Genomic DNA, 12,396 nt, shown 5'->3' with positions numbered 1-12,396 from the left:
CCCTGAGGGACATTTTAAAGTAAATGATAAAAGTTTAGACTATTTGTGGTGCATTATTAAGCGAGAATGTTTTTATTAGCATTTCACACACTGTCCCTACTTTTTGGAATTATGGTATTCAAAGCTACGCTGTGCAAGTTTTGGGGATTTGGAGTATAATTGCGTATAATACAATTATAATATAATAATGTGGAAGAACGTCTTGTAATGTGGATTGTACTTCAGATACCTTTCCCACGCAGATGAGTCTGATGATTGTGAGTTAAAAGAGTATTCAAAGAGAACTCAGACAAAACTTGGTGAAGGACATGTCTTCTGAGGTTATAAGTGAATTATCTACTGTTGTCATGAACTCTTCATGTGAACTCTGACTCAACACCTCACTTTTAAATTGGTTTTTCAGATTTTACAGGACAACAGCACACGAGCATCATTGCTCTCTTGACTTAGTAATGCTACTTTTAGCATTAGATTTTAGGCTTGGTCTGTAGTTGGGGTGTAATGATTCACAATATTTAGATTTCAATTTGATACAGCAGTGTCTGCTATATATATATTTTTTTTTATTGCAGTAAAAACTCAAAATATACCTTATGTTAATATATTAATGTTTTCATTTTCAGTTAAGTAAAGCATCCAATGTTATAAAAGTACATTATTTGAAAGTCTGAAAAGCTGTTATACTGTCCCAATCTAACGCTCTAACCACAATTTAATATGCTAATAACAATACAATAAAATCCATGTTGTATGCAGTGTAATTCAGTACAATACTATATATTGTACTGTTACATCCTTAGTCTGTGCTTATGAATTACTGTATTATGCAGTGTCCTCTGATTGCTGCAACAGTGACTGCACCTGCTACACCAGCTAAACCAATGCCAGTAGCAGCTTTTAGGTAACTGTTGTTTCTTTCTGCCATGTCTCTTGCCTTCTGGGGATCCTGCTCTTCATTGTGTCTTTGAATTCTTAACTGTTCTTCTCGGATGGCTCTCTCAGCCATCTGCAGCATTTCATTTGTGTAGTGCTGTCCACCATTTATAGTAATCAGTTTATCTATCTGCTCGAGCAGAGCTGTAACCTGAGTTGGATCTTCGTCCTCGTTGCTGAAGACATGATATTGTCCACTGCAGGATTGGATGACTGTTAACAGATCAGAATTCTCACGAATAAACTCATGTATGCTTTTTCTGCTTTTCTTCAGCCTCTCTCCATGCGTGAAAAGGACCATGGTGTACTTAGCAGAATCTTCACCAAAAATCTGTTTAATGATCTCCACTGTTTCTTTCTCTTCTGTGGTGAATCTGCCCAGCTGGAGAACCACCAAGAACACATGAGGTCCTGGTGCAGACAGGGATACACACAGCTTGATCTTTTCTTGAACTTCTTCATTTGATAATTTAGTGTCGATGACGGCAACTCTTCTATTATTAACATACTCTTTGACTTTATCACACTCTGAGGTCACAGAGGAACAAGACACATCAGACACAAATACTTCTTTTCTCAGGATCGTGTTTCCTGTGGCACTCTTTCCCACTCCAGTCTTTCCAACCAGCACAATCCTCAGTTCCCCAGGAGTCGACACTGGTAACAGACAAATACACCATTACTCCTGCATTTAGCTCTGAACATAATGAGAAATAATGTAACATACACCGTGTTTTCAAGTGTAGTTTTTATTTTCAAAACTTAGCTCACAGAAATGACATAGAAAATTGTTAAAATCATTACTGCAGATAAAGCTTAACTTGCCATGGAACCTTTCTTTCCCTAGAAAATAGCATGGACACATAGATAAAGTGGGCAATTAAGTACATCAAACATTTACATGAAAAAACAGCTGATTATCAGGAATCTTGTGATAGAAAATGTTGAAAATGGTTGTGATTTGTAGAAATAAACTTAAATACATGTAGACTGAACTTGTAGCTATGAAGTATTTGGTTATAGTATTTAAGTTTGTGACAGTGCCACATGAGAAGTCTTAAAATGGTTTAAATTAAAATCCTTGCAAGGTTAAACCTTCTTTGTGTGTGGTTACCGTATTAAATGAATGGAGTTTTTTTTATTCTGTATTAGCCATGTATTATACAGGGGCCCTAACTGAAACTGAACTAAGAGTTGCGTAGGCCCTTTAAGAGCTCTGCTGGAAAAGGGGGGTGGAGTCACTGAGACAGGTGACTGGAACCAGGAAGAGGAAGGAGAGAAAAAAGTTTGGCCATGTGGAAGTGAGGGTGGTGATGTGTTTGGGGTGAGAGGAGCAGTACAACCCAAAGCCTACCACTCAACCTGGGAACTCATGAGCTCGGCCGAGGATCCATCTAAAAGGGCACTTATTGTGTGTATATAGGGGTTGTATATGTGTATGTGTTTGTTCCACTGATTTTTCCAATATAACTTCAACGGGTTTTTGTCTCTCCTGTTTGGGCTTATTTGCAATCTCCTCTACTCTTATACTTGGGGTGTATAGTCCTTGGACTTCAGTAACTGTTTTCTTGGTTGAGATTTACAAGGGGATTGTTACAGAGTGAAGCCCAAGCAGCAACTGACAAGTAGGGTATATGATTGCTGTTGAGGATGAGGTGCTGGTGTTTGATGAATTAGCCTTTCTAATGGGCCTTTCAGTTGCCTTCCCAGGGCCAATTCAGCCGGAGTTCGCCCTGTTGTTTCATGCTGGGTGCTGTTGATCGCAAACCGGAACTCTGACAACCACTTATCCCAGTCTTCATGGCGATTACCCACAAAGGAGGCCATCATAGTTTTTAGAGTGCGGTTAACCCGCTCTGTGAAGTTGGCCTGAGGATGGTAGCTGGTGGTTATCTTCTGTATTACTCCCCATTTCTTGCATACATCAGTGAGGAGCTGGCTGGTGAACTGGGGGCCCCGATCTGAGACAAGGTATTTTGGCACACCCCATCTGGTGAAGATCTCATCCCGCAGTAACTGACAAAGACGTGGGGTTTTACTGTCCCGTAGAGGGAATAACTCTATCCACTTGGTGTAATAGTCTACCACAACTAGCAGATAACTGTTTCCCTTCTTGCTTCGAGGAAAGGGCCCCATAAAATCCAGTCCCAGCATATATCCAGCTTCTTCCACTTCAGTTGTCTGTAAAAACCCAGCAGGTTTCTTGTTGTCCGGCTTGTACTGCTGGCAAATCGCACACAGTCTCACATGTTGCCACACATCTGTGACAGTGCCACATGAGAAGGTGACTGGAACCAGGAAGAGGAAGGAAAGAAAAAATCCAGGATAGATCTCACCGGTGGAGCAGGCCTGACATCCAGTTACATCCAAGACAGTTAGAGGAAATCCACCTTCTAGTTCCTCCATGCGCTTGTCTTGCCCTTTTAGATGGATCCTCGGCCGAGCTCATGAGTTCCCAGGTTGAGTGGTAGGCTTTGGGTTGTACTGCTCCTCTCACCCCAAACACATCACCACCCTCACTTCCACATGGCCAAACTTTTTTCTCTCCTTCCTCTTCCTGGTTCCAGTCACCTGTCTCAGTGACTCCACCCCCCTTTTCCAGCAGAGCTCTTAAAGGGCCTACGCAACTCTTAGTTCAGTTTCAGTTAGGGCCCCTGTATAATACATGGCTAATACAGAATAAAAAAACTCCATTCATTTAATACGGTAACCACACACAAAGAAGGTTTAACCTTGCAAGGATTTTAATTTAAACCATTTTAAGACTTCTCATGTGGCACTGTCACAGATCCCCCCCCCCAGCCGGAGGTACGAGGGACTCAACTCCAAAATAAGGCTTGAGATTTCCCACATGCACTTTGTCTACTCTGTCAGGGTTATTCTGCCATTGTAGCCTATAATTAACAGGACCTAGAATTTTCATCACCTTAGCTGGACCTGTCCACTTTGGTGCTAATTTGGATGAAAACCTATCAGAGGCTTTGGACTGTGGGTGTGCCCTAACCCAGACCAGATCTCCCACAAGAAATTGCGCTGGTCTCCTGTGGGCATTATAATATCTGGCTTGTCTTTGTCTGGCCACTCCCACTTTCTGCCTTACCTCCTGTGCCATCTGGTGTTGTTGTTCAAGTAGGGTATATGATTGCTGTTGAGGATGAGGTGCTGGTGTTTGATGAATTAGCCTTTCTAATGGGCCTTTCAGTTGCCTTCCCAGGGCCAATTCAGCCGGAGTTCGCCCTGTTGTTTCATGCTGGGTGCTGTTGATCGCAAACCGGAACTCTGACAACCACTTATCCCAGTCTTAATGGCGATTACCCACAAAGGAGGCCATCATAGTTTTTAGAGTGAGGTTAACCCGCTCTGTGAAGTTGGCCTGAGGATGGTAGCTGGTGGTCATCTTCTGTATTACTCCCCATTTCTTGCATACATCAGTGAGGAGCTGGCTGGTGAACTGGGGGCCCCGATCTGAGACAAGGTATTTTGGCACACCCCATCTGGTGAAGATCTCATCTCGCAGCAACTGACAAAGACGTGGGGTTTTACTGTCCCGTAGAGGGAATAACTCTATCCACTTGGTGTAATAGTCTACCACAACTAGCAGATAACTGTTTCCCTTCTTGCTTCGAGGAAAGGGCCCCATAAAATCCAGTCCCAGCATATATCCAGCTTCTTCCACTTCAGTTGTCTGTAAAAACCCAGCAGGTTTCTTGTTGTCTGGCTTGTACTGCTGGCAAATCGCACACAGTCTCACATGTTGCCACACATCTTTTCGGACTGTGGGCCACCAGGCCACCTCTAAAATCCGCAACAGAGTCTTAAGTCTGCCCAAGTGACCCCCTAGTGGATTGTCATGAAAATAGTGGAGAAAAGCGGTGGTCATCTCCTTGGGCGCTACCAGTTGATACTTCCAGCCTGCTCCTTTAATGGGAATTGTCCTGTAAAGGACATCTTGAAGTATCTCCCAACCAATGCGCTCTGTCTGCTTGCTGATGTCGGCCTCTTTGGCCCGCATCTCTCTGACTTCTTGATCTTGTTTTTGAGCATGTGCGACCTCAGCCAGAGAAGTGGGCAAATCAGGGGTGTAGGCAGTTGGGGGTGTAGACACATAAGGGGCCATCACTGGTGATTGGTCAGGCTCCACTGCCCGCGAGAGCGCATCTGGCATGACGTTCATGCAGCCTTTACGATAGTAAACATCAAAGTTAAATTGTTGCAGCCTCAGAGTCCAGCGGGTAAGCCTGGAGCTGGTCTTTGGACAATTGAATGCCCAGGCCAGAGCACTATGGTCCGTGAAAACCATGAACTTGTCTCCCTCCAGGTAATGGCGCCATTTCTCTATGGCCCAAACCACTGCTAGGCACTCCTTCTCCGATGTAGAGTAGTTCTGTTCTGCCCCACGGAGCGCTCTGGAGGCATATGCAATCACTGTCTCCCCCTCTGCAGTCTCCTGGGTCAGAATTGCTCCTAGCCCTACATTACTGGCATCAGTATGTACCTGGAAGGGCCGAGATAGATCAGGCTGGGCCAGAACAGGAGGTGTTTTCAAGGCCTGCTTTAGCTGATCAAAACTCTTCTGGCATTCCTCTGTCCATGCCCACTCAACTGCCTTTTTCTTCAGGTGGTTCAAAGGCGCAGCAAGGTCTGCAAAGTGAGGGATGAATTTGTGATACCATCCCACAAGACCCAAGAACCTTTGCAAGGACTTGATGTCTTGCGGGACAGGATAATTAGTCACAGCCTGGGTTTTCTCTTCATCAATCTCCACCCCCTTTCCTGAGACGATATGTCCCAAAAACCTAAGCTGAGGTTGCAAGAAGTGGCACTTTTTCAAGTTCAAAGTGAGGTTTGCAGCCTGCAGTTTGGCGAATACAGCATGGAGATCTTTTAAATGCTGCTCGCGGTTAGGGGAGTAGACAATGATGTCATCAATATACACAAAGCATATGTGGCCCCGTAATTCCCCTAAAACTGTTTCCATAAGGCGCTGGAAGGTTGCCCCTGCATTTTTTAAACCAAAAGGCATAGATTTAAAATGGTAAAGTCCTACAGGCGTAATAAAGGCTGTCTTGGCCTTGCTCCTTGGATCCATTGCTACTTGCCAATAGCCAGATTTCAAATCTAAAGAGCTGAAACACCTTGCCCCATGTAAAGATTCCAGGATGTCATGAATCAGTGGCATAGGGTATGCATCTTGGGGTGTCTTGGCGTTCAGTTTTCTGTAGTCGACACAGAAGCGGTAGGATCCATCTGGTTTTCCCACCAGCACCACAGGCGAAGCCCAAGCAGACTGAGATGGCTCTATGATGTCATCTTCCAACATGCATTTCACATGCTCCTCTATGATGTTTCTTTTCAGGGGGGACACCCTATAGGCCCTAGTGCGAACTGGAATCGCATCACTGGTATATATATGATGCTGGGTTATGGTGGTCCTTCCTAATTTTGAAGAACACAATGAGGGCCAGGTTTGAAACAGCACCTGCATCTCTGGTGGATGAGATTTCAACAGAGCTTCATGGGTTCCAGACGCAACAGTGACCTTCACACTGAAGGAGAGAGGAGGAGCCATAGCCACATACAAATTCACTGCCTTTCTTGATTCCGCCCATAGTGACCAGGTCAAATCACATGGAGAGCGGCTTAAAAATGGAAAGAAAGATCTTTTCCCCTGGATCAACACTCCATATGTATGTCCCCCTAAATTAAGCAGGACTTGAGCTTTTGTTAAAAAATCCAGACCCAGAATAAGAGGAAAGGCTAAGTTGCTGTCTGCCATAATGTAGGTCTCCAAGGTCCAGACGGCCCCATGCCAGGTGTATGCCAGTTGAGTCTTCCCTTCGGCCCGGTGTGACTTGCCATCTGCCTACACCTCTGATTTGCCCACTTCTCTGGCTGAGGTCGCACATGCTCAAAAACAAGATCAAGAAGTCAGAGAGATGCGGGCCAAAGAGGCCGACATCAGCAAGCAGACAGAGCGCATTGGTTGGGAGATACTTCAAGATGTCCTTTACAGGACAATTCCCATTAAAGGAGCAGGCTGGAAGTATCAACTGGTAGTGCCCAAGGAGATGACCACCGCTTTTCTCCACTATTTTCATGACAATCCACTAGGGGGTCACTTGGGCAGACTTAAGACTCTGTTGCGGATTTTAGAGGTGGCCTGGTGGCCCACAGTCCGAAAAGATGTGTGGCAACATGTGAGACAAGTTGTTCACCCTGATGAACACAGGGAAAGTACAGATTTTAGTATTACACTCCTGACTGAATGCAGCAGAATCACGATATCCTGAATGATCATCCCTTGTAGAAGAAAGAAACATCAGTAACACTTTACTGTAGCACAATGTTTATAAGACTATATGGCACCTATATAAGCCCTTTATAACAATTAACATAGACTGACAATCATTTATAAATGGGGTTGGGCAAAATACCTTTAAAAAAAGTAGTGATGGCTGAACACAGAATACACTGCCCTAAATGTATTAAGTAATGTATACTTTTACAACACATTACATATTCAGGATACTTTTAGGACTCATATTAATAAACAAATATAGCTTTTGTTTACTTCACACTGTTCCTCATTGTTCTGTTAATATGTTTTTTTTTTAATTAATTATTAAAATGAATACAAAAGTGTTATTTTGGCTCTCATTACCTGGTTCAGTCCACCGCTGCTCCCATAAACCCACTGCCTTTTCATGACCTAAGCCAATAATTTCCCATATCCCAAAGACAAAATCTTGCAAATTTGACTCTAAAATAACTAGCTATGTGATGTGATAGGTATGCAACTTGTCACAGAAGTCCAGTGCAATGCCAGAGGTAAGCTCATCATTCATGAACATGTCCACTACTCAGTTCAATCATCCCTCAAAAGAGTTTAATAATGCTCAGATTAATAACAGACTCATCACAGTGATTTATCAGTCTACTCAGGCTTTAGCAGGAACTTCAGTTTTTGTAAGGAAGCAATTTTTTAAGTTTGTCTTTAGAACAACATCTTTACTTTTATGCTGCATGCTGATTTTAAAATAGTTACTTAACAAGCAGTGATGGTTTCTTTGAAAGATGTTATATTTTTTTCTAATTTAGTGAGTCAGGATTCTATAAGTGTTCTGAAAATGTAAAAAGTAACTGTATTCTAAATCCTGCTTTTACAAAATGTAACTTGGACTGAATACACATACTTCATTTCTGTATTCTGAATAAAGATTCCCAAGACTTGTATCTCATTACGTCCCAACCCTGTTTATAAACACGTATTCCAATAGGCGTCATTTGTCATAAAGGCTGCATTTGCCAACTTTTTGATAGTTGTGTCATGACACTTTCTGGGGTGAAATGACATCATTGTTAAAGCATTATGTAGCTGTGATACATATTAAGCTACAAAGCTACACATATATTATGAACACAGCCCTACAGTAAAGTTTTACCCAAACATCTATATGAAACTTAAATAAGATAAATAAAAAATAGCTTTTTTAGATTTCTACCTAGGATCCGTATATCAGTTATTTCATATATGATTTATATGTTTAATCTAGTCCACACAACATTTTTGCAAATTTAAATGGCTGAGTTTACATTAACATGATTTTAGTTAATTCAGTAAGTAAAAAAGAACTTACCATTCTCAGTTACAGCACTCATTTTCAGTATTGAGATGAGGTTTGTCTTTGTGCTGATGCTGTGTTTGATACATTGTGCTGTAACAGTGTTTATGTATCACACACACACCCCTTATTTTTTTCGTCTGAGAAATGCCTGTGCCGCTGATCGAAGATGTTTACTTTCAATTCATGTTCTGGGCGGTGGTGCATTGTCTGTTATTGTTTTATGACTGACAGTTAAATTAGGGTTTGACTCTGAAGCTCATTAGTTCCCACTGTGATGTATTTAGATGGTCAGAGCGACAAGTGTTTTTTTAGACACTGTAACATGGTTAAACTGGCACTGCCTCACAAACAGATTACTTTCTTAACCTGCTCGCTTTTAAGCTTAAGTTTGATCAACCCTGGATTTCCTGTCTCACAACGGAGAATCAGTTTTCACTGGACTACACCACCATGCCAATGTGTGCATCTCGTCTGAACCTGCTCTGGGGCAGGTTGTTGCTGCTTTCAGTTGCAATTGGGGCAGTGGTTTTCTCTGAGGAAACTGTTCACCCCGACGTGCATGTTCATCTGTTTTACACTCTTAAAAAAGGTGGTTCTTCAAGGGTTCTTTAGTAAAGACAGTGGTTAAAAGTGGTTCTTCAGATTGATAGAGAATGTGTTGTATATGGTTCCATATAGAACCTTTTGGAAAATGGTTCTCTGTAGCACCAAAAAAGGTTCTATTGTTAGCTAGAAGCTAGATACAGTAACAATAGAAGAACCATCTTTGGTGCTGTATAAAACCATATACAACACATTCTCCATCAAGCTGAAGAACCATTTCACAATGTAAATAACCACTTACTCAGGCAAGCTGTTCTTTGAGTGTTCATGGTTCTAAATAGAACCATTGTCTTTACTAAAGAACCTTTAAAGATCTTTTTAAGAGAGTATGTGAGAGGTAACCAGAACATTGAGGTTGTGAAATAAGCACTGTAGTTCATTAGCTAGCTGGCATCAGTCATTTTCAGCTGATTTTTTTTTCAAATATGATCAAGTGAAAAAGAAAGAAAAACAATCACCCTACATAGATATCAAGAATGCAAAGCATATGTTACTCCAGTAAACACTCACACAGTGTCAGTAGTGACTGTGATGATTTTTTTTTACATTAAAGTCACTCTTTCATGTGCATGCAGAGAAAAATGAGCCATAATTTGAGTTTGTAAACTTGGGTAGCCAGAGAATGTTGTTAACTAGTGTTGCTACTGAAGCTTATTGAGGAGCCCTATGTGAGTTGAACATGCTTGTGAGAATCAATTCAATTGATTTCCAGCATTCTAAAAAGCTGATAGTAAATATCCATGTCAGTCTCAATACTAACAAAAGTTTTACATGCACATTTACAACATTTAGTGGTTTGCTGTCAACTCAGAAAATATATCCTTAACAAGCACAAATATATCTAAAAAATTTCCTTGAGCTAAAACACTGCCACAAACAAGAACCAGTGCTGATACTCTGACAGAAAGATACACAGTACTGAAATAAGGCAGTTCATAATCGCAAATACAAGATACTTTAGTAAGTGCAAGATTAGTGTTCGTTTAAATGGAGAAGAGACGGGTCTTCAAATTGAAGACATTGAGGGAATCTACTGTTCGGGCAGACAGTGGAAGTTCATTCCACCACCTGAGTGCCTGAGTCTTGATGCTTGTCTTTTGTGCATTTTGAAGGATGGCGAGTCAAGATTTAAAGGGCTCAAGATATAGATCGAGTTTTGACCACTGCATTAGGGTAATTTCAAAGGTATCTTGACCCTGAACAAGTAATTCCAGGTCCTGCCTGGCTGACTATTAGAGTTTCAGCATGGACCTAAGAGTGGGGAATATCAATAAAAATATATCACCATCTTGTGCTGATGGTCATATAAATGTTGATGGTGTATGGAATCAAACACTATCAACATTTGAATTATGAGGCGGCATACACTAGCCTTAGTCTTGTACTAGCCTTACTCTTAGTCTTTACATGCAAACATTTACTAGTATTTATTAATATGCTTCTAAATTCGATCTAAAGTTGGATATGTTTTGATTGGTAATGCATATGGTAATATCTGTTACTGTGCATATATATTTTATAGTTTTTTTTTAATTACCTTGCACTATTAGGCACTGCTGCTCATTAGGCCCAGTAACCAATTCCTTTCATAATTCTGATTGCTCTGCATTATTAACTAGTGCGTCAATTCTTTACATTACACTTATTTAGCCCTGGGTTTTAGAATAAGCAATTTAGCCATGTCGTTTTATTGTTGGCTGTAATTTCTTGGGCTGGGAACTTCTTAAATCCACCACTCTCATTCCATCCCTGTTCAACCGAAAGTGAAGATATCTTTCTGTTTTGCCCTGCCTGAGGTATGGCACCTACTGAAGACAGGTGGATAGTATTGTTTGCAATGGTAATCTCTGTGGAATTTCTGTTCTGTTTGTTTTATAAGTTTATCAGGGAAACAAGTTTAAAGTTGCTCACTTTGACCTTGTATATTAAACCACCTCTTGTATTGTTTTTGCAGAAAAAAAGCTTTGAGGCGTCTAAATGAAACGGTTGTCTCAGTGTTTTGGCCTGTCTATGATTGATAATTTAATAAATAATAACCTGTAAAATCAGTTTTCCATTATTGATTTATCTACACCAGGTACCTTGAATTACATTGCTCTGCAAAACCCCTTGAACCATGCCTTCATCTTTAAAATGATGAATAATATTAATAATGATGCTGAGGGATCAGTAAGAAAGATTGACATTAAAAATAGAATTATTTCTCTCACGTTAACTGTTTCTAATTTATTGAGCCTTGGATTTCTAGTTTAACTGTTTTTATGCCTCAGAGCAACAGGATTCATCTAAAGACTTTTGATGATGATATTCTTTTGGATAATAGACTTGTATGACAATATTTTTTGGATCCATAGATATGCAAGATGCTTTTTTTGTAGACCTGTAGACAGTTTGGTGTTTCTATAAACTTGGTTAAGTTTTTGGGATTATAGACTTATAGATAATAAAGTTTCTATAGACTTGAATGATCATATCTTTAGGATCTATAGACTGGATATTTTTCACATGCATCAGATGTGCACTGTGGGCTTACCGTGAGAGAGAATCAGAACTGTTAATCACTACAATGCCTTGTTTGGATAGTGTGTTCTGAGCCTAGTCTGATGTTCAAGACATACATCTAATACCATAATTAAAGCTAAAGACCTGTACGGATATTTTCTTTCTTCAGTTAAGGGTGTGCACTTTGGGAGGGTCAAAATTCTTTTATCAAGAAACAAAAACAAATCTTTCTGATGCACAAGGAAAGCTTACTAAAAAAGACATGTTCATTCTTTAGATGTATGGTGTTACTGCGGCTATAACTGTGAAGTAATAACTGGCAGCACAGTTGGCACCACCCTCATATTAATATCATGACATGCCCGAAAAGGTTTTTCTCTCATCTGCTGTACCTGAAATAATAATTGGCAGCACAGTTGGTATAGCACCTTCACACCTATCATTATATATCAAGGTACACCCTAAACCTTTTTTCCTCTCTCCAGTCTTGTTTATTACAGCAAACAGATACGATACAGAGTGTGATAATATTATGTATAATGCAGTACAATAACATACTGAGAATTAAAAAGAGAAAAATAAAAAAAGCAACAATTTAAATACAGTAAATAAGAAATATCAATAGTACTGCAATCAATATTATCAGCATTAATACCAAAGGTGACACAAAGGTACAGAAAGACAGTCCCTTTCATCATACCCTACTCCATTTCAACACTGTAGCACATCCCGG

At 40.6% G+C, this 12,396-nt stretch overlaps 1 protein-coding gene across 1 annotated transcript; it reads right to left on the bottom strand.

The window, feature by feature from the left end:
- Positions 1–814: 814 nt before the first annotated feature.
- LOC118811091 (GTPase IMAP family member 8-like) lies at positions 815–3,339 on the bottom strand. The gene is made up of 2 exons (XM_036575300.1): positions 2,625–3,339; positions 815–1,590 (listed from the first exon to the last, which is right to left on the bottom strand). Exons 1-2 carry the CDS (start codon positions 3,337–3,339, stop codon positions 815–817), a joined length of 1,491 nt encoding a protein of 496 aa, XP_036431193.1.
- Positions 3,340–12,396: the final 9,057 nt, after the last annotated feature.

The sequence above is a fragment of the Colossoma macropomum genome, unplaced genomic scaffold, assembly GCF_904425465.1.
Source record: "Colossoma macropomum unplaced genomic scaffold, Colossoma_macropomum, whole genome shotgun sequence".
Classification (NCBI taxonomy): Eukaryota; Metazoa; Chordata; class Actinopteri; order Characiformes; family Serrasalmidae; genus Colossoma; species Colossoma macropomum.
The sequence above is the reverse complement of the archived record's forward strand: the minus strand, read 5'-3'. Positions and strand labels throughout refer to the sequence as shown.